The sequence below is a fragment of the Pongo pygmaeus genome, chromosome 3 (assembly GCF_028885625.2).
Source record: "Pongo pygmaeus isolate AG05252 chromosome 3, NHGRI_mPonPyg2-v2.0_pri, whole genome shotgun sequence".
Classification (NCBI taxonomy): domain Eukaryota; kingdom Metazoa; phylum Chordata; class Mammalia; order Primates; family Hominidae; genus Pongo; species Pongo pygmaeus.
In genome coordinates, this window is record NC_072376.2 from 47133941 (window position 1) to 47155944 (window position 22004).

General features: G+C 38.0%; 2 protein-coding genes across 4 annotated transcripts in view; one reads left to right on the forward strand and one right to left on the reverse strand.

The window, feature by feature from the left end:
* Positions 1 to 11261, forward strand: part of ATP10D (ATPase phospholipid transporting 10D (putative)) — a 161641-nt gene extending 150380 nt beyond the window's left edge. Inside the window, exons 24-26 of the mRNA XM_063663621.1 lie at positions 5935 to 5978; positions 7314 to 7360; positions 8241 to 11261. Of these exons, the coding sequence (XP_063519691.1) occupies positions 5935 to 5978 (44 nt within the window). The 3' untranslated portion in view covers positions 7314 to 7360; positions 8241 to 11261. The remainder of the gene's footprint in view (positions 1 to 5934; positions 5979 to 7313; positions 7361 to 8240) is intronic.
* Positions 1 to 22004, reverse strand: part of CORIN (corin, serine peptidase) — a 254519-nt gene that overhangs the window by 18388 nt on the left and 214127 nt on the right. For all 3 annotated transcript variants that reach the window (XM_054486844.2, XM_054486842.2, XM_054486841.2), the window contains 3 exons: positions 12697 to 12813; positions 8793 to 8842; positions 8467 to 8641 (listed from right to left, as the gene is read on the reverse strand). In XM_054486844.2, coding sequence (XP_054342819.1) covers positions 8467 to 8641; positions 8793 to 8842; positions 12697 to 12813 — 342 coding nt within the window. The remainder of the gene's footprint in view (positions 1 to 8466; positions 8642 to 8792; positions 8843 to 12696; positions 12814 to 22004) is intronic.

The following is a 22004-nucleotide window of genomic DNA, read 5'->3' on the forward strand; positions in this document are numbered from 1 at the left end:
CTCACTGCAGCCACCTCCACCTCCTGGGTTCAAGTGATTCTCCTGCCTCAGCCTCCAGAATAGCTGGGATTACAGGCACCCACCACCATGCCTGGCTAATTTTTTCTATTTTCAGTAGAGATGGGGTTTCACCATATTTTAGCCAGGCTGGTCTTGAACTCCTGACCTCAAGTGATCCACCCGCCTCAGCCTTCCAAAGTGCTGGGATTAGAGGCGTGAGCCACCACACTCGGCCCTTTACCTCCAATTTCTATAGTCAAGGAGAATAATCCTCAGACAATACCCAGATGATTAATCTATGTGATGAAAACATACAGGTGCTTAATACATTGGAAATGGTGAATTGATGTGCGGTCCAAGGCATGGGAGGAGCTGGTGAGATCACTGACTCTCTGTAGAAGAGTTAACATTTCTAGTTTGAGACAAATTACAGCCCTACATACTGAAATGACTACAGATATGGTTACTAAGAAACACCAAGAAGAGGCTGACTTGTCAACTAACAAGTATTTATTGAGTGGCTGCTATATGCCATGCTGAAAGAAATAAAAACTCAAGAGTGAGGAAAGCAGATGGAGTTCATGTCTTCATAGAGTTTTCATTCCACTAAACTAGATAGTAAAAAAAAGTACATAAACAAGTAAGATTATCTCAGGCACTTAAAAGTAAAAAAAATATATATTTATGGTAATGTAATAGAAGATATGACGGGGCAATCACTTTGGCTAGGTTGGTTAGGGAAGGTCTTTGAGAAAGTGACACTCAAATTGAGACTTGAACAATGAAAAGGAAGTAGTTTTATGACTCTGTGAAAGTATTCCAAACTGCAGAAAGAGCAAATACAAAAGTCCTGAGGCAGCAATGAGCTTGGAGGATTTCAGGAGCTGAATGAAAGCTAGTATGGTTGGAGCCCAATGAGTGATGGGAGACTAGAAGGAGACGCAGTCAAAGTGCTGGGACTAGATCTTAATAGGCTCCAATGAGAAGATTTTATTCTTGTTATAATGGGAAGCCAGTGTAGGGTTTTAAGCAGGGGAGTGACATGGTGTGATTTACATTTTAGAAAGTTCACTATCTTATTGTGTGGATAATAGGTAATAAGGGAACAAGAGAGTAGTCAAAAAAAGCCAAATAGGAAACTGTTTCAGTAGTCATTATGGATTGGTTGTGTCCCTCTAAAATCTATATGTTGAAGTTGTAACTCCTAGTATATTATAACTTTATTAGGAAATAGGGACTTTATGGAGGTAATCAAGTTAAAATGACCTCATTAGGGTGGGCTTGAATCCAATATGACTAATCCACAACCAGTATAATGCCGGCAGGCACACAAGGAGAACACTGTCTGAAGAGGAAGGCAGACATTAGGGTCCTGCTTCTACAGGCCAAGGAATACCAAAAACTGCCAGGAAACCACCAGGATCTAGGCAACAGGCATTCTCTCTCACAGCACTCAGAAGGAAGAAACCCTGCCAGTACCTTGATCCTGAACTTCTAGCCTCCAGAACTGTATGGTTCAAATCACCCAGCTTGTGATACTTTGTTACGGCAGCCCTAGGAAATAAATAGTCCAGAAGTGAGATGATGGTGGCTTGGAGTAGGATTATAGCATTAAGATGGGAGAGATGCTTGGCTTCCACTTTTTTGGAAGAAGATTCTACAGGATTTACTGATAAAGTAAATGTGAGAAGAATTAAGGATGACTCCTAGGTTTGGTATATTAGCAAACCGATGGATGATGCCTTTTACTGAGATGGGGGAGGTTTGTGAAGCAACAATTATTTGCTCAATGGGAGAAGTGAGAAATCAATAGATTTATTTGGGTCACGTAAAGTAAGATGTTTATTACATGTTCAAATGAACATCTTATCTTCACAGTTAAATGTATTCATGTGAAGTTAGTGGGTGGTGGTGATTGGGTGGAAATCTGGGCTGGGCTGGAGGTATAAATTTAAAAGTTATGAACAAATATTTCATAGATTTGATATTCAAGTATGATATTCATATTAATATTCACATACTTTATATTCATATTTTTCAAATATGAACAAGTATTTGTTCAAATCGGGACAGGTATATAAACCATGTGATGAGATGAGTGAGTGTAGACATACAAGAAAGCCAAGAATTTGGTCCCTAGGAACTAAAGCATTCAGTAGCCTTAAAAAGGAGCTGAAAAAAGAGAAAGTTAGTCTCTGACATATGAAGAAAAGAAGGAGTTCTTGTGTAATTTTAGAAGAAAAGTGAAAGTATTTCAAGAAGGATATAGTGATAAAATACCAGAGAGGGTTCCAGTGGGTTGAAAACTGAAAATACATCATTGGACTGCAAGATGGAAGTCCTTAGAGATTTTAACAAGTGTCGCTTCTGTAATGATCTTGATAAGAACGCAACCAGAGTGGGTTGAAGAGAATGTGGGACATGGAGAGGTGTAGACAGTGACTGCTGGAAACTCTTTTAGGAATTTTTCTGTGAATAGTGGCCGGAATGGAGCAACAGATGAAGAAGGATATGAATTCAAAAGAATGGGGCTCAAGTTTGTGACATTAAGAAATGGCATGGTTGCTGAAGGGAGTGATCCAACAAAAAAAGATAAATTAATGATGCAAAATAAAAATGATAACTTTAGGAGTAAAGTCTTTGAAAAGATGAAAGGGGATATGCTTGTTTTAAAATGGGAGCAAAGACATGTCCTCCACCATACTCAAGGGAAAGCAGTGAATATGGCCAAAGAGGCAGGTGATTTGTTGGAATTGGGGGTGAGACAAGGTGAAAGACATGATGGCATCTATTTTATTCATGAAGTATAAGGTGAGATCAGTAAAGGATGACAAAGATTTGGAGACAGAGAATAAGCTGTCAAATAGTTGTCTATTCACAATCAGAGTAGAAAAGTGACTTTACTGTGGAAGTATATTGAAAGTGTCTGATTGTGTTAGATGCTCATTTGGGGTTTATGATCATATATTTTATGTGACCTCAGTTAGCAGACAGGTGCATGATATTCTCCAACGTGGGTCAGGTGATCAGGTGCAGATGCAACATACATGACATGTATGTTGGGAGTGAAAAGACTGAAAGACACAGGCAAGTAACCACAACAATTTAAAACGAGAGAGCTCCAAGTTTCTGAAAGCCCCCAAAACAATGGGATTGCACGTTAGGCCACCTGCTAGCTATATTCTAGACCCAGACATTTTCCAGTGGAGAGGAGAGGGTGACAGAAAACATTTCCATAGAGGGCAGGGCAGTGGGGAGTATGAGGTAAGGTCAGAGTCACCTAGGGATTTTTAAAGCCACACTTGCTCAGTCCCCAGTGATGCTGAGAAACAGCACCCCATGGGAGGTATGGATCTAAAATGGAAAATTTTTCTTTTAGTGGACATTACTATTGATGGGAATGGGCCAAATCCTTAGAGTAGATGAAATAGAAAAACAAATTGTGAATGACTGGCACAGTTCATACACTCCTAGAAGATAAAGAGGTAGGCAGAAGGACACAGCATGAGCTCAGTAATAAAAAGTCAAACCAAACTTCTCACTTCCTTTTCTCAGTGCATTAAAAGACTGCCAGAGCAGGGCAGGCGGGCAAGCAAGAACGAAGATTTTGTTCTGTGAGAATAGGAGAGGGAGATGTTTAGAAATAGGTGGAAGATTATTGAGTAATATTAAGGGTCCAACTGATGTTGAAAGTCAGGCATGGCAGTAATCTGCATTCTTCAGTAATGCTCTCCCTCAGTCCTGAAGAGCATAGACATAGGATTAGAAAATGTGGGCTGAGCGCAGTGGCTCACGCCTGTAATCCCAGTACTTTGGGAGGCCGAGGTGGGTGGATCACTTGAGGTCAGGAGTTCGAGACCAGCCTGACCAACATGGTGAAATCCCATCTCTACTAAAAATACAAAATTAGCTGAGCATGGTGGCGGGCACCTGTAATCCCAGCTACTTGGGTGGCTGAGGCAGGAGAATGGCTTGAACTCGGGAGGCAGAGGTTACAGTGAGCCGAGATCGTGCCATTCACTCCAGCTTGGGCAACAGGAGTGAAACTCCATCCAAAAAAATAGGAAAGGACAGGGAAGGGAAGGGAAGGGAAGGGAAAGGAAGGGAAAGGAAGGGAAAGGAAAGGAAAAATGTGATCTTGACTTTGGAGGTCTGCCCAGTGTGTTGGAAAAACCTAGGGAGGAAGAAGTCCAAGGTTCTGGTGAAAAGACTGAAGGGATGAACCCAGGGAATGAGGTAAGTTGAGGGAAAGAAAGGAGGCGAGGGCTGGGCGCAGTGGCTCACGCCCGTAATCCCAGCACTTTGGGAGGCCGAGGAGGGCGGATCACAAGGTCAGGAGTTCGAGACCATCCTGGCTAACATGGTGAAACCCCGTCTTTACTAAAAATACAAAAAATTAGCCGGGCATGGTGGTGGGCACCTGCAGTCTCAGCTACTCAGGAGGCTGAGGCAGGAGAATGGCGTGAACCCGGGAGGCGGAGCTTGCAGTGAGCCGAGATCGCGCGGGCTGCACTCTAGCCTGGGCACAGAGCGAGACTCCGTCTCATAAAAAAAAAAAAAAGAAAGAAAGAAAAAGAAAGGAGGCAAGAAGGAGACTCTTTGGACTGAGATACTAGGGGAGAAAGTGCAGCCAACAACCAAAAATCTTGTTGGACTGAAGAGCTGGTGTGGAGGGAATCAAGACATGGGTGACATGGCAGGAGTATGGGTTGTGGTCATATAGTGGGAGGACAGTTTTTCACGTGGGTTTCCTGGAGAGGAATCAAATGTTTCTGACCATTACTAGCTGTGTGCCAGCCTAGGAAGTTCATTCTTAAGTCTTTCAGAAGTGGAAGAAAGCAGGAAAACTGCTTGCTAAATTACCCATGAAAGACAAAGCCTTTCTTCCTTAGAACTTTTGAAAGCGAATTGTCACTAGGACATATGGGGCTTGATCTGGTCAACCATCTCATGATTTTAAATTTTCATTTGGGATTTTTATCTGCCTCTTCATAGCGGAGCAAAACAAACTTGTCTTTTTCCCATAAATATAATTTAAAAAGAGACAGGCTGAGGATACCCACCAATGGGTCACTCTAGGCCTTGCCAAAGTATGGGATCAGGATATGAAGTAAATCCCATTAACTGCTGTAATTGATAGCTCCAAAAGGCAGTATGGCATACAATTAGAAGTTCCCAAAAGTTTGCAGCTCCCCTGGAGATTTTATAAAATAGAATCAGGGTTATTAGCCCACACTCAAGCAAAAGCTTGTTTAAAGTGGGGCATTTTCTAACTTCTTATGGATAGACTAGACCTCTCTTGACAGTTTCGTTAAATTTAGTGTTCCATGAAACTTATCAAGGCCTTTAGTATTATGTACATGCCCTTAATTTTAAACATATATTTCTTCTCTATTGCAAGATTTCTCCTGAACTTTACAGATCTGTCAGTGAAAGAGGAAACTTGGATACCACATGTGGAAATAACAAAAGTGGGATATGAAACTCGATTAACTAGCACATAAAGAGTGCTGTTCCCTGAAAAAAACTGTTGGATTCATTTAGGTAATCATCTCTTGATGAATGTACTCTTGCTAGTATAACCTTCTTATTACCATGGAGTTACAAATTAGGTCTGGAAAAAACATCTGGAAACATCTGGCCCCTTCTAAAGCAATAACATTCCAGGGTGTTTTTTGACATACTATGCAGACTCTTCCAATAATTCTGGATCTTACACATTAAAAGCTCTCAAGCAAAGGTGCTAGTTTGATTTTTTTAATGTTTTATTTCCCCCAAAATAGCAATCAAATAACTGGATATACACATTTCCATTTTATAATCACTATCACACTGTAATCTAATTACTTGCTTAAATGTCTGTCTCCTCACTAGATTAGCCCCTTAGAGAATAAAACATGTATCCATCTGTGTAACCTCCTTATGAAACTGCAGGTATGTGCTGGTACTGTAACCTCTACAAACAAGAGTACCAATAGGTGAGTAATTTTCTTTAAGAACATTTATTGCAGTATTGTTAAAATGGCAGCAAACTGGAACTAAATCAAATGTCCATCAAGTGGGGAATAATTTTAAAAGTTATAGTAAATCTATAGATAGAATATTATTTGGCTTTAAAAAAAAATTAGTCAGAGCTGCATCAGTTGACCTGGAGAGATGTCCATGATATATTGCTACATGAGAAAAGCAACTAACAAACGGAATTATAGAGTGTTATTCCAAATTGTAAAAGTAAACAATGACGCCTTGTGAAAAAGATATGTGTTTACGGTTGTGGGAGAATATTCATAATGCACTAACAGGGGTTACCTTAAGGATGATCAGGAATTAAGGTAAATGAATGTGGGAGAATAGTGCTAACAAAATGCAAAAATACTCATGCCATAATGCTAAGGGAAAATGTAGAATGCATGATTTTAGCAATAGTTTTTTTTAAAGAAAAGTTTACCTTTCGGTGTCTTACTGGTTGATGCCCGGCATAGTTCTTAAAGCTCTACATAGACTGTTTCACTTCCTGCCCGCACCAACTCTGTGAGGTAGGGATTATTATTTCTTTAATTTCACATAACAGAAAACTGTGGTCCAGAGAAGTCACTGAATTGGCCAGTGGTCACACAATAATTGGCAAAGCTACGACAAAATAATAACAGGCAAATAGGCAAAACATGAAATTGCCTTATTTTTCCTAGAAACTAATCAGATCAAATGAAAAGTATCCATTTAATTAAGTAATAGACCTGTGGATTATTTTTTGCCTCAAATTTTTGCTATTATTTAATATTACTTCATTTAAATAAAGTAAAATTATTAAAAATAAATACAATAAAATGGCTAGCATGGTGGTTTTCAAAACCTGTCCTCAAGTCCTTTGATGTGGGAGGTCTGTGTTTCTTCCCTTTGAATCAGGTGGGGCCTGTGACTGATGGCTCTGGGCAACCACATATGAGAAGCAACATTTTGTGCTTTTGGATGCTGAGTCAAAAAAGGTAATACAGCTTCCTCCTGGCTTCCTTTTTGGGAAGCTTGCTTTGGAGGATGCCAGCCACCATGAACTGAGTCTCATACAGAGAGGAACTGAGGCCCCAGCCAACAGGCAGCATCTACTGTCAGACTTCAGATGGTGCCAGCCTCTCCCTAGCCTTGGAATCTTCTAGCTGAGGCCCCAGAAATCACAGAGCAGAGACAAATTACACCAACTACACTTTGTCTGAATCTTCAGTGAGCATAATAAATGTCTGAGTTTTTGTTTGTTGTTATTGTTTTGTTTATGTTTGGTTTTGTTTGTTTGTTTTGTTTTGCTACAAATTACATAGCAACAGATAGCTGGAAGAGATCCTGCAGTGATGTTCATCAGTTTGGGGTAGGTTTTCCCTTGGTTTTATTCTTCTGCTCTCTTTAGGCATATTGTGGTGGTTAATTTTATGTATCAATTTGGCTGGGCTACCGCACCCAAATATTTGGCCAAACATTATTCTGTGTGTTTCTGTGAAGGCGTTTTTCTTATGAGATTAATATTTAAATCAGCGGACTTTGAGTAAAGCCAGTGACACTCCATGATGTGGCTGGGCCTTACCCATTCAGATAAAAATCTTAATAGAACAAGGACTGACCTCTCCAGCAAGAAGGAATTCTGCCAGCAGATTGAACTGCAACTCTTGCCCAATCTTCCTGCCTGCCACCTACCTCATCAGGTTTTGGATTCACCAAGCCTCCAGAATCACATGAGCCAATTATGTCAAAACAAACCTTTGTTTGTCGTCATTGTTTTGTTTGTGTTTTGGTTTGGTTTGGTTTGGATGGGCTCAAGTGATCTCTCTTCCTCTGAGCCAATCCAGTTCAATTAAGTTCATATCCCATTGCTACCCCTCTAATTTTCTCACCTTGTTCAGCACACAGAAGAGAAATCTTACTTCTGCTATGACAAGGCTGCCTAGATTTGGAAACATAAAATGGCATAACATAACCTCTCTCTCTTTATATATATATATATATATATATACACACACACACACACACTCTCTCTCTCTCTGAATAGCACACATATTACACACATTATACTTTTAACTCTGCTTCCCAAACTACTCACCAGTTGTGCCTGCATCCAAACCTCATTGTAGTATCTAAATAAATCACTTCTGTTTAAGTTATTATATATGTGATATATTTAAGAGGTCTAGAAAAGAGACTAATAGTAGCATAGAGTCAATCTTCTAAACTTCTTTCTCTCTCTCCCTCCTTAGGACAAAAATTGGAAGCAATATGCAGCCATTTCCAACAAATGAGCAGCCCATATATTAGATGGCAACATCAAGGATAGAAAACTTTAGGAAGATAAAGGCCCGGGAAGTAGATTAGCTGTAGCTTTCGCCTGGATGTGGCTTCATGGAGTTACATATGCCACTGAGAATTCCCGAGTGACAAAGTGATCAAATCCAGGCAAAGGAAAAAAGGAAAGGTGCAGCTTACCCCTCGAAGCAGTGGGCAACTGTCAGAACCCACTTCTTGGCAATGAGGACACAGCCACAGATATGTCCACTGGGTTCACTCTGCAGAGAACACTGCCATGGCCACCTTCCAGGGCGACTCGTCCGACCCCCAAGGATCCTTTTGTTCATTCGGGCAGCAGGGCGGCGCCCACAGTCTACCAAGGAGCAGAAGACAGTTTCTGAGTTGATGCCAAACCTTGCTAAATGCTTAGCTATTTGCTGTCACTTACAAGCGATCACTCTTCCCCTGAGCCAATCCAGTTCAATTAAGTTCATATCCCATTGCCACACCTCTAATTCTCTCACCTTGTTTAGTACACAGAAGAGAAATTTTACTTCTGCTCTGACAAGACTGCCTGGATTTGGAAACATAAAATGGTACAACATTAAGTTACATATTTCCTGTTCAATTCAAACACTTTACCAGTGAAAAACAAGACAGCTCCAACTGTTACCACCAGAAATCACATTCTCTGAGCAACAATTCCTTTTGGTGCAGGAATTCTCAAGGCAGGAGTGCAGTCAGATATTAATCATGTTGTAGGTGGGAGTACATGGAATATATATACTTCATTTTTTTAGTTTATTTAATGTCATCATAATTTAATTTCACATTTGTGGGAAAAGCAACTATTTTAACAAAATTTCCCACATCATTTTGGCTGGTGGAACCACCACAATGTAAATTCAAACTACAATTCTCAAGGGGAGATGGGAGTACTTTTTAGAATCAGTGGTGAGGAGGCAGCATGTCAGATTTTTATGCTTATACAAAGTGGAGTGTGCTCAAAACAAGTTGAGAAATAGTCCAAGATGAGTAAAATATGACTTCAGAAATTTAAAGAACAGATTAAGGAATGGAATATTTAGACTGGAAAAGAGTCTTACCAAGACTCTCAAGGTTAAATTTCCGCTATATGAGAAGTTGACAAGAGGAAAAGTAGCTTAAATTTATTTCATATAACTTTAGATGACATGATCAGAACTAGTAGGTGCAATTTACAAGAATTGTGGGTTCAGGAAAAGAATTTTCTAAAATCTAAATTCAACTTTGAATGCAAGAACATGGTCCCTGTTAAAGGATCTTTCAATGTGATGGCACAAGATAATTCAGTTTGGGGTAGAAATTTTAATCACTAAGTTCTCTCCCAACCATGAAACATTTACATTACAACCTCAATGTAAATGAAAAAGGACAATAAAAACCCATATTGGCACTTTCAAAAATACTATGATGTACTTAGAATCCTAGATCTCTCAGATTGAAAAAAAATCCAACCCTAAATATATAATTTCCACATTCCTTTCTGAAGATTTACTGTATTTTCATTTCTTGCTAAATTTACGTAGGGGCACGTGTAATTATTTGCATACAATAAATTATGTAATACAGGAAAAGCTCATTTGCTTTCTACCCTCCCACTGTCTAAAATCCTCTCTTCCTTACTCTCTGTTACATTATTCTAAATTTATTTGCAGCACTTACCAAAGTCTAAAATTATTTTTACTAATTTGTAATCTTTATTTTCACCCCATATAGTGTATGTTCCCTGAGATGAGGGCCTTTGTTTCCCCTCATTCACTTCTACATCCCCTCAAAGCCTAATACTCAACTTGGTATTAAAGAAATACTTAATAATTAGTTGTTATTTGTTAGATTGAAAACACATGGCTCTTAGGAATAGGAAAAGTCATCAAAGACTATTCATCCAACTTCTTAGTGGAAATTGCAGTTATATAAGATAACATTTCTACATCCCCTCATTCACTTCTACATCCCCTCAAAGCCTAATACTCAACTTGGTATTAAAGAAATACTTAATAATTAGTTGTTATTTGTTAGATTGAAAACACATAGCTCTTAGGAGTAGGAAAAGTCATCAAAGACTATTCATCCAACTTCTTAGTGGAAATTGCAGTTATATAAGATAACACTTCTAGTTAGTAAACCAGGACTAGAACCAAGTTTACCAACTCCCAATCTAGAATGAGTTATTTATTTATTTATTTATTTATTTATTTACTTGACCTGAAAGGTTTTTTCTGGAATTACAGGTTTGAGGAAACAAATCACTTGGTTAAGATCTAGGTCATTGCTTTAGAGGAAGTACTTCAGTTGACAAATATCCAGAAATTTGTCTGCAGAATTTGTTCTATGAGGAAAATGTCAAGACTTTTTAAGAGGAAATGGTCCATTTTTAGTTTTCCTCTTTAAAATTCTTAAGAAGTAGCAACATTTATGAGCTTCAGAGTCAGACATATTTATTTAGAGTTCAGACTCTATCACTTAGCATCTGTGGGCTGTGAGATTTGAGCAAGTTATTTAAATATTCAAGCTGTAAAATATTGGATAATCATCCATGGTTCACAAATCTATTATGAGGTTTAAATGAGTCAGTGTATATAAGACTACCTCGCTGTGTGCCTATAAAGTAATAAGAGCTTAGTAAGTGTAAATTTCCTTAATTTATCTTCCTCCTACACCCCACCCATAGACAAGGGAAGCAACCCTGTTTAAGATGCAATGATTTTTTAGGGTAAACTTAAGTGTACTTTCAAGACAACTTGATTATAATTTCATTTTGTGTCTATTCCTCTCTTAGACATTCCAAGTTTTCTTAGTTATCATTACTTCACTTCCCTCTGTTAACTAGTTCTATGTAGCATCTGTAGGAAATGCAGACATGAGGGTTTATTTTGAATAAGATATTAAAAGAAATCCAAGATTAGAACCCAAGTTCCTCTCTCCTCGCCATGATAGTTTCTGTAATCATGAATAAAAGAGAAAAAAAAATCTATGTCTAGAAAGAAGAAATAAAAGCAACCAATGTTGAAATGTAAAGGCAATAGTGAATCTATGGAAACTCTTTACTGATATGACAAATTTGGATTATCTTAAGTTAAAAAATGGAAGAAAGGCCCAATGATAAACTCTTGCTCCATAATCTGACTCTACACAGCTCTTTTTCTTCTTTTTTTATTATTATTATTATACTTTAAGTTTTAGGGTACATGTGCACAATGTGCAGGTTAGTTACATATGTATACATGTGCCATGCTGGTGGGCTGCACCCATTAACTCGTCATTTAGCATTAGGTATATCTCCTAATGCTATCCCTCCCCCCTCCTCCAACCCCACAACAGTCCCCAGAGTGTGATGTTCCCCTTCCTGTGTCCATGTGTTCTCATTGTTCAATTCCCATCTATGAGTGAGAACATGCGGTGTTTGGTTTTTTGTCCTTGCGATGGTTCACTGAGAGTGATGGTTTCCAATTTCATCCATGTCCCTACAAAGGACGTGAACTCATTTTTATGGCTGCATAGTATTCCATGGTGTATATGTGCCACATTTTCTTAATCCAGTCTATCATTGTTGGACATTTGGGTTGGTTCCAAGTCTTTGCTATTGTGAATAGTGCTGCAATTAACATATGTGTGCATGTGTCTTTATAGCAGCATGATTTATAGTCCTTTGGGTATATACCCAGTAATGGGATGGCTGGGTCAAATGGTATTTCTAGTTTTAGATGCCTGAGGAATCGCCACACTGACTTCCACAATGGTTGAACTAGTTTACAGTCCCACCAACAGTGTAAAAGTGTTCCTATTTCTCCACATCCTCTCCAGCACCTGTTGTTTCCTGACATTTTAATGATCGCCATTCTAACTGGTGTGAGACGGTATCTCATTATGGTTTTGATTTGCATTTCTCTGATGGCCAGTGATGATGAGCATTTTTTCATGTGTCTTTTGGCTGCATAAATGTCTTCGGATCCCTTCCTTACACCTTATACAAAAATTAATTCAAGATGGATTAAAGACTTAAACGTTAGACCTAAAACCATAAAAACCCTGAAAGAAAACCTAGGCGTTACCATTCAGGACATAGGTATGGGCAAGGACTTCATGTCTAAAACACCAAAAGCAATGGCAACAAAAGTCAAAATTGACAACTGGGATCTAATTAAACTAAAGAGCTTCTGCACAGCAAAAGAAACTACCATCAGAGTGAACAGGCAACCTACAAAATGGGAGAAAATTTTTGCAACCTACTCATCTGACAAAGGGCTAATATCCAGAATCTACAATGAACTCAAACAAATTTACAAGAAAAAAACAAAGAACCCTATCAAAAAGTGGGCGAAGGATATGAACAGACACTTCTCAAAAGAAGACATTTATACACAGCTCTTATGAATGTGTTCTTACCCATTTACTAGAAGTTCATGTAAAGTGGTCCCATTGAGGCTCTCCCAGTTGGAGTGTAATGTCAGCCACCGTGGCTCTTTCTCCTGTTCCTGTATCAATTTGGTCACAGATGGTTCTCTGATACAAAGCAAATACTGGATAAGTATTCAAAGTACAATGATCTTTGAACAGGCATTATCATTATTTAGCACTCATTCCCTTTCAAAAAGAAGCGTTAAATTATGTCAACATTTCAAGAGGAGAATTTGGACTGTTACAAATTGTTAGAGCTGTTTTAGTTATTCTCCCTGCTGACCTGTGTTTGAACTTCATGAGGTGTCAGGATTATAATGTGTATGATACAAAAGTTCCAACAGGTAAAACATAAGAATAACTTTAGGCAGAGATCAAAAGTAAAATAAAATGTATCTAGCTGGGTTTTTTCCCTCCTCTTTTCTTGTCCATTGTAATTCTGCAATATAGCAATATAAAATAAAATAAACAACACATGAAGAGAATCAGTGGCCATTTAACATCTATTTAGACAGCATAAAAGTTGTAAGAATTGTAATATTTCTATGTTTCTAGGTTTTTGTTTTTTTTTTTTTGATGGAATCTTGCTCTGTTGCCCAGGCTGGAGTACAGTGGTGTGATCTCGGCTCACTGCAACCTCTGCCTCAGGGTTCAAGTGCTTCTCCTGCCTCAGCCTCCCAAGTAGCTGGGATCACAGGTACATGCAAACACGCCTAGCTAATTTTTATATTTTTAGTAGAGATGAGGTTTCACCATGTTGTCCAGGGTGGTCTTAAACTCCTGACCTCAAGTGGTCTGCCCACCTCAGCATCCCAAACTGCTGGGATTACAGGCATGAACCATGGCACCTGGCCTCATCTGATTATTATTTTTAAACTATTGTAATCACATAATAGAAAATGAACAAAAACTTCCCCCAACTCATACTTTTAAAAAGGCAAGGAAGAACCCTCTAAAGGGAATACTTGATGACAGAATAAGAGCCAAAGATTAAAAACACAAGAGTATTTCATAATGAATGAATTATTAACATTTGATTTTTAAACAAATGTCATACATCCTAGCCACAATGAAGAAGAGTGGCATAAGATATAAATTTATTTAGAAATTTGAGTTGACTGTTAGATTATTGAAGATATCAAAAAAACCTCTTACAAAAATAATTTTTCTTTTTCTTGGCCAAAATGAATCTGGCTCTCCATCAATTCCAGAAGTTCTGAATGCAGAGGCAAAGTGAGATGGAAAGTATAAAAGTCAGAGGCCACACATACTTGTCATGGTGTTTCTCCTGATAACCTGCATCCTGAGAATTCCCTTCTGCAATAGAACTACCTATGAATCTCCTAAATCCAGGTAAAGCCAAAGGAAGACAAACTTTAGATTTTGTTATTTAATCAGGTCATTCTTAAATCAGGTATTCATAGGGCAACAAGATACTTACATGGGGAGTGCAATTAGGAGAGAGTGTGCACTGATGCTGGATAGGAAAATCATTGCAAAGAACACCAGCCTTTCAACTCAAAAGGCCCCCTAGCTGCCCTGAGGAAGGGCTCCACAGACATCCACAGGATGTTTTTGCATTTCATTCATTAGCTTCCAAAAAGAAAGGCAATTTAGCCGGAATTTCTCAGTTGTAAGTGGAAATTTTAAGAAATTAATCATCAAGGATAGGGGAGTATCATTATGAAAATTAGGTTTCCATGAAATTCTTGAACACTGGCATGTTTCTCATGCACAAACATAAACTTTCAGCACCAGAAATGTCATCCAATGGCCCATTTTAAAAAGTCAGTGAATTTGTTTGGTTGTATTTCTGCCATCGTACAGAATCTGAGCATCTGCATAACTTCGATTTCCCTTTCTTTTTTTCCAGCTTTATTGAGGCATTCTTAACAAATAAAAATTGTACATATTTAAGGGGTGTAATGTAATGTTTGATATATGTATACCTTGTGAAATGGCTACCACGATCAAGCTAAGAAGCATATCTATCACCACATAGTTACGTGTGTGTGTGTGTGTGTGTGTGTGTGTGTGTGTGTGTGTGTGTGGTAAGAACACTAAGGCCATGAATCTTAGCAAATTTCAAGTATACAATTTAGCATCATTAACTATAGTCATCATGTTGTACATTAGATCTCCAGAACTTATTCATTCCACATTACTGAATCTTTGTACCCTTTGACCATCTCCCCATTTTCCCCATCCTCTAGTTTTTGGCAACTAACATTCTACTCTCTGCATTTACGAGTTGACTTTTTTAGATTCCACATATAAATGAGATCATGCAGTATTTGTCTTTCTGTGCTTGGCATATTTCACTTAACATGTCCTCCAAGTTTATCCATGTTGTCTCAAATGGCAGAATTTCCTTCTAAGAATACTGAATACTGTTCTATTGTGTAAAGAAAATGTGGTGTGTGTATGTGTATTCTTTGCATAAAATTTCTATTGTATAAAGAAATATATATTCTATTGTGTAAAGAAAATGTGACATCACATTTTCTTTATCCATTCACTCATCAACAAACACTGAAGTTGTTTTCATATCTTAGGTATTATGAAGAGTGCTGCAATTAACATGAGAGTGCAGATGTCTTTTTGAGATAATTATTTCATTTCCTTTAGATATATAGCCAGAAGTGGGATTGATGGATCATATGGTAGGTAGTTCTATTTTGAATTTTTTGAGGAATCTCCATACTGTTTTTCATAAGTGCTGTACCAGTTAACATTTCTACCAAGAATATATAGGGTTTCCCCTTCTTCACATCTCCCCAACATTTTTTATATGTTTTCTCTTTTTGATGATAACCATTTTAACAGATATGAGGTGACATTTCATTGTGATTTTAATTTGCATTTCCCTGATGATTAGTAATGCTGAGCACCTTTTCTTATACTTGTTGGCCATTCTATGTCTTCCTTTTAGAAATGTCTGTTCAGGTCCTTAGTCCACTTTTCAATCAGGTTATTTGACTTTTTGCTGTTGAATTCTTTTAGTTCCTTATGTATTTTGGATACTAACCTCATCGGATATATGGTTTTTTTTAAATAACTTTGAAAATTATAAAAGTAATACTTGTACATAGAAAAACATATCAACAATTATAAAATGAAAAAGTTGTTTTCTTCTCCTATCATATCGACAATTATAAAATGAAAAAGTTGTCTTCTTCCTATCTTAGATGCATAGAAACAACCACTGTAAATAGTGTTTGAGTATCTTTGTCAAGCTTTTTCTACAATTCATGTATACATATCCCTCCTTTGCTACACACATTGTTCTGTGTGGTCTTGATATTTTCACTTAGCGACTTATCTTAGAAGTCTTTCCACCATAATAGCTAGCAGGTGTTAACTGTTTTCTATATGACAAGCACTAAAAGACTAACTTGTTTTATTTAATCATCTCAACAACTCTGTGACATAGACTTTATAATTATTTCCCATTTTGGAGATGAAAAAATTGAGGTAGAGAAAATAAGTAACATGCCCAAGGCACAAAAGAAGCAGACGGCAAAGACGGTAATTTAATCGCTACAGTCTCATGTCAGAGTACAGTTCTTAAACTGTGAACCCTACACAGTTCTCCCCCATTGACAGCACACCATGTTCTTTTGATAGCTGCATAGTGTTTGTTACATGGATGTTCATACATTTACTTAACTAATCTCTGCACACATAGGTTTTGTCCTATTTGGGGGTATGACAAAATAGCAGCAGTTAATATCCTAAACATTCGCCTTTGCCTACATGCAAAAGTATGATTTTGGAATAAATTCCTAGAAATAAAATCATTGAATCAAAATTTGAATTTTTGATTAGTATTATGAACTTCCATTTCAAAGAATAATACTAATATACATGCACATCAAGAATATGTGTGCCTGTACTTCTCCATTTTTAAAACTATGTAAATCATCTTATGTAAAAGGTGGCTGGAACTTAAGAACTGCTCAAATATTGTTTGATGATTGGGGTTGCTTTTGACTTAAATAATTGAAACCTTTTTATATTATATGAAAAGACAAAAAAGTCCTGTTGTGTAGAAAGCAAAAGAGAAAATTTAAGCATCAAAGTCACTGTATCCCAACTGAGTTTGTGCAGGTAATACAGACTCAAAATGCTTCCATAGCATCTATGGATTCATACACGGAGAAGGAAATTTTAGCAATGATCTAATCCAGCAGCTAGGGCAAGAGTACAAGTGGAGGCCCAATTGCCATTTGTCTACATATTTAGATGTTATAATCATTTGTCTACATATTTAGATGTTATAAATCAAGTTATCAAGCTGTCAAAGAAAAATTTCTCTCCTCCTCTCTTGACAAACATATCTGTTAGATTCAAATACAGAACTCTTGGACTCCTGAGAACAGTGGGTTTCAAACTTTAGCATTCATCAGAATCACCTGGAGGACCTGTTACAACACAGATTTGTTGGCCTCATCCCCAGATTTTCTGATTCAGTTAAGTCTCAGATGGGACACAAAATCTGTCGCTCTACCAAGATCACAGGTGATGATGATGATGCTGGTCTGAGACCACACTTTGAAAGCATCACTCTAGAAAAGGGATGAGGCTCCATGTGAGCATAACTCCTTGGCTAACAGAGTCCTTACCCCATGGGGTGAACTAGAGGAGGAGGGCCAGAGGGTCCCTCTAAATCAGGGTTTCTCACTCTAGATGCTATTGACAAGTTATACAAGTTAATTAATTGCTATGTAGAGTGATTCTTGTGCACTGCAGGATGTTTTGTAACATCCCTGGCTTCTACCCACTAGCTCCAAATAAGACCCCATCAACCCTGGATTTACAATTTAAAAAATAATGTCTACAGACATTCCAAATGTACCCTAGGACAGGGGTCCCCAGCCCCAGGGCCCCTGTTAGGAACCAGGCCACACAGCAGGAGGTGAGTGCGGGGCAAGCCAGCAAAGCTTCATCTGTGTTTACAGCTGCTCACCATCACAGGCATTACTGCCTGAGCTCCGCCTCCTGTCCAATTAGCGGCCTTAGATTCTCCCGGAAGTGTGAATCCTATTGTGAACTGTGCATGCGAGGGATCTAGGTTGCGTGCTTCTTATGGGAATCAAATGCCTGATGATCTGTCACTGTCTCCCATCACCCTCAGATGGGACCATCTAGTTGTATGAAAACAAGCTCAGGTTTTCCACTGATTCAACATTATGGTGAGTAGTATAATGATTTCATTATATATTATAATGCAATAATAATAGAAATAAAGTGCACAATAAATGTAATGTGCTTGAATCATGCCAAAACCATTCCCCCCATCCCATCCCGGTCTGTGGAAAAATTGTCTTCCACAAAACCAGTCCCAGATGCCAAAAAGGTTGGGGATTGCTGCCCTAGGGGCAAAGTCACCCCTGGTTGAGAACCACTGCTCTAAATCGTGGAGCCCAGGGCAAGGCCCCTCTGCTCTGGGCCTGAAAGCAGTGCTATACAGAGAAGCAGAAGGATTTGCCTTATATTTGTTTCTTGAGGAATTGTGTAGTCATAAGACACATACAAATATATCACTTTTCTGATGTTGAAATGAGAGAACAGAGCTCATTAGGAGTTCTGGAACATCCTGACATTATGAGAGGGATTAAATATTTCAAGACTTAGGAGAACAGCCAGATCCCTAGACAATTTGGCCTACTCTCCCATCCTCAAGTCACTTTGTTTTAGTAATAAATATCCCATGCTTGAATTATGATTATATTGGGGCTGCTTGCCTAAAAAACGAAGGTCATCACAAATTCCCCCAGAACCAGGGCTTTTTTCTTACCTCTAACAACAAGACAGAAGTGCAGGAATTACCTAGACATGTAACACACTTCAGTTGAAGGATAAGGTTTGTCCTCTTGCATCTATTGATGGGGGAAAATAATCTAAGCATCCAACCTCAGCCCTTGACGGTTCATCTTGACATATAAATACCTTTAACAGCGGATAAGATAAATTTTTTGCAGTTCTAAATATCCTGTTCCACACTTGAAACATTTACACTAAACATTTTGTATCCGATTTAAAAAATCTCTTCTTGAATCTTGTCATATTCTCCCTGTTTTGGTCCCATAGATTTGACATACTAATACCGAAAGGTGGTTATTGTGTCAAGTAGAAATTTTAACAGGCAGGTACTAATAGGTTTCAAACAAAACATGAATGAACTGTGCTACAGAAACATTTCTCAGGCTGAATAGCTCAGTTCAATGGGAGTTTATACAGCAAAACTTCCATCAATAGAAATGCTTAAAGCAGAGCATAAGTTCTGAGCTTATTTTTCTAGTTAACTCAGTATTTTAAAAACACTTTTTATTGCAATCCTAACGATAGATAGATAGATAGATAGATAGATAGATAGATAGATAGATAGATTTTTTTTTTTTTTTTTGAGATGGAGTCTCGCTCTGTCGCCCAGGCTGGAGTGCAGTGGCGTGATCTCAGCTCACTGCAACCTCCACCTTCCAGGTTCAAGCAATTCTCCTGCCTCAGCCTTCTGGGTAGCTGGGGACTACAGGCTCATGCCACCACGCCTGGCTAATTTTTGTCATTTTTGATGGAGATGAGGTTTCATTATGTTGCCCAGGCTGCTCTTGAACTCCTGACCTCAAGTGATCCACATGCCTCGGCCTCCCAGAGTGCTAGGATTATAGGCGTGAGCCACTGTGCCCAGCCTATAATTTTATTCTTTTACTATGTGTTTGTCTATCTCAGAGATGGAGTGTAGTAACTGTATTAGGCAAGGATCTATAGGTACAAATGACAAAACTATCTCAAAGCAAAGGGGGGAGTTTAATGGATCATAAAATTAACTTGCAGAGTATTCATATTTCATAAAATAAAATAATCAACAAAACTAAATAATCCATTTCCAATATAAAAATTACAAAATTGTAATGTGAACTAAAATTTAAATTTATAAAATATGACTGTTAAATATACATTATCATTCTAATATAAATTAGAAAACAAAATTAATAAAATAAAGCACCATTTAAAATAAACATCTTATTAAAAGTGTAAAAATAATCAATCATAAACATTTGAATTAAAATATCATTTGAACATATATAAAATTCAGTCTTATAAAATAAACATGTTGTAAGAATATTTTTGAGCAGAAGTGTCTACCTCTTTTGGAATCTATGCCAGTCCAGCTATTTCCTTCTGGCTGTTTTATTTTCAAAAATCTCATCTGCTTTTTTCGATAACTTGACCTTTTGGGACAACACTTTTTTTTGAGAGACAGAAACGCAACATTTTATTGACAATTTAATTTTAGTTTCAAAGAAAATATTTCTTGTTTATCTTCATATCTTTTGTTTCGTCATATAAAGCTAGAGATTATCAGTTTCAATTTCAACATGACTTTTTAAATTCCAGTTCTTCATAAAGACTGTGAACCAGAGTAGAATGTATTTTTCTAACACAAGTCTTGCTTTGTTGGCTGCTCTTTTCTTCTTCTTGAGTATAACAGGAATATAAAAATGTTTTCTAAAAATACGTGCATCTCTTTTCACTTCGAAATTTTAAGTCAATATATAACTCTATGGATCCATTACAAGATAAATTAATTCAAAATTCAAAAAAAATTAAACAAATATCGAATTAACCAGAAAAATCGGCATTTTAAAAGTGCCTAAAATAGTGCTGGAATATATGAGTATCAAAAAGTGGAAATGCAATCAATTACTAAAGAGATGTGGATGGTCTTCAGGATGATTGATGCCAGGGAACTAGTACCCTCAGGGCTCTTCAGCTTGTCTCCACTTCCTTCTGTGTTGTGGGGAGGAGGGCAAAGGGGGTGGCAGCTTGATTGGCTTAAAGTAACTTTTCTATAAGCCAGAGGACTGGTTGCCTACAGCTCTAAACTCACAGGCATTCATCTTTATGACCAAAAAAGAAAGAAGTCATCTCTCCCAGGTCCAGTCAAAATAAATCTTGGGCCGGGCGTGGCTCATGCCTGTAATCCCAGCACTTTGGGAGGCCAAAACAGGTGGATCACGTGAGGTCAGGAGTTCAAGACCAGCCTGGTCTACATGGCGAAACCCCGTCTCTACTAAAAATACAAAAATTAGCCAGGCATGGTGGTGAGCACCTGTAATCCCAGCTACTCAGGAGTCTGAGGCAGGAGAATCACTTAAACCTGGGAGGTGGAGGTTGCAGTGAGCCAGGATCACACCATTGCACTCCAGCCTGGGTGACAAGAGCGAAACTCTGTCTTAAATAAATAAACAAATAAAAACCTTGTTGAAGATACAAATAAAAATCTTGTTGAAGAAACAAGTATCCCAAAACCAATCACTGTGGCCTGGCAGTGAGACACTTTGATTGGTCCATCTTGGGATAGGTATCTACCCCTCAACCAATCCCAGACCCAAAAGAGAAAGTCATGTACAAAGAAGGTTGCTCCCATTTGGAGCCCAAGGATAAAATGGGAAGTGAAGTAAATATCCAAAAGGAAGGGATGTAGGTCTCAAAGGAAGAGAGGAATGCAGAGAAGCAACACAATATGTGCCCGCTGCATGTGATCTTAATTGAAATGTGTTAGTTCAAAAGATCATTGTTCTTGAGAGTCAAGATTCTACATGTTCTTCAGTTTGTATGTTAGTTTTAAGAAGACATAGGAATGTAAAAGATTTGGTTGAAATTAGACTTGACATGTTTATTAATGATACAATGGGTTAATAATCAGTGAGTGTTCAAGCTGATATAAAGTGAGTTGGAGCTCAGAAGAAACATTATAGTGACAGTTTAAACAAGTGACGGAGCCAGATAGACAAGGGTTAAAACTGATGCTTACAGGTTAATGAGGTAGGACAGAAATGGAGACAACATATTGGCGTTGTATTAGATGGAGTCCCTCTCCATCTATTATTATTATTATTTTAGTTAGAGGAACAAATTACAAACATGTAAAAAAATATTTTGGATACTGATAAGTTGTTGGAATAAGACAAAATAACCAAATGTGATAGAGTTACACACTGAGACTGAAAGCTGCCTCAAGTAGGATTGTCAAGGAAAGCCTAAGCCACAGATGTATGAGCTGAGACATGAATGATGAAGCCCTAGAGTTCTGCATTCTAAGCAAAAATAACAGTGAAGGCAAACCCCACAAGCTGGTTATGAGCTTGAAATGTTTTAACATCAATAACTGGTTGCCTACAGCTCAATAACTGGTTGCCTACAGGTCAACGTGTCTAAAGTTTAGTGGGTGAGTGGAGAATACTAGGATATGCATTGGGTCAGAGAGGAAGGCAGGGGCCAAATTATGC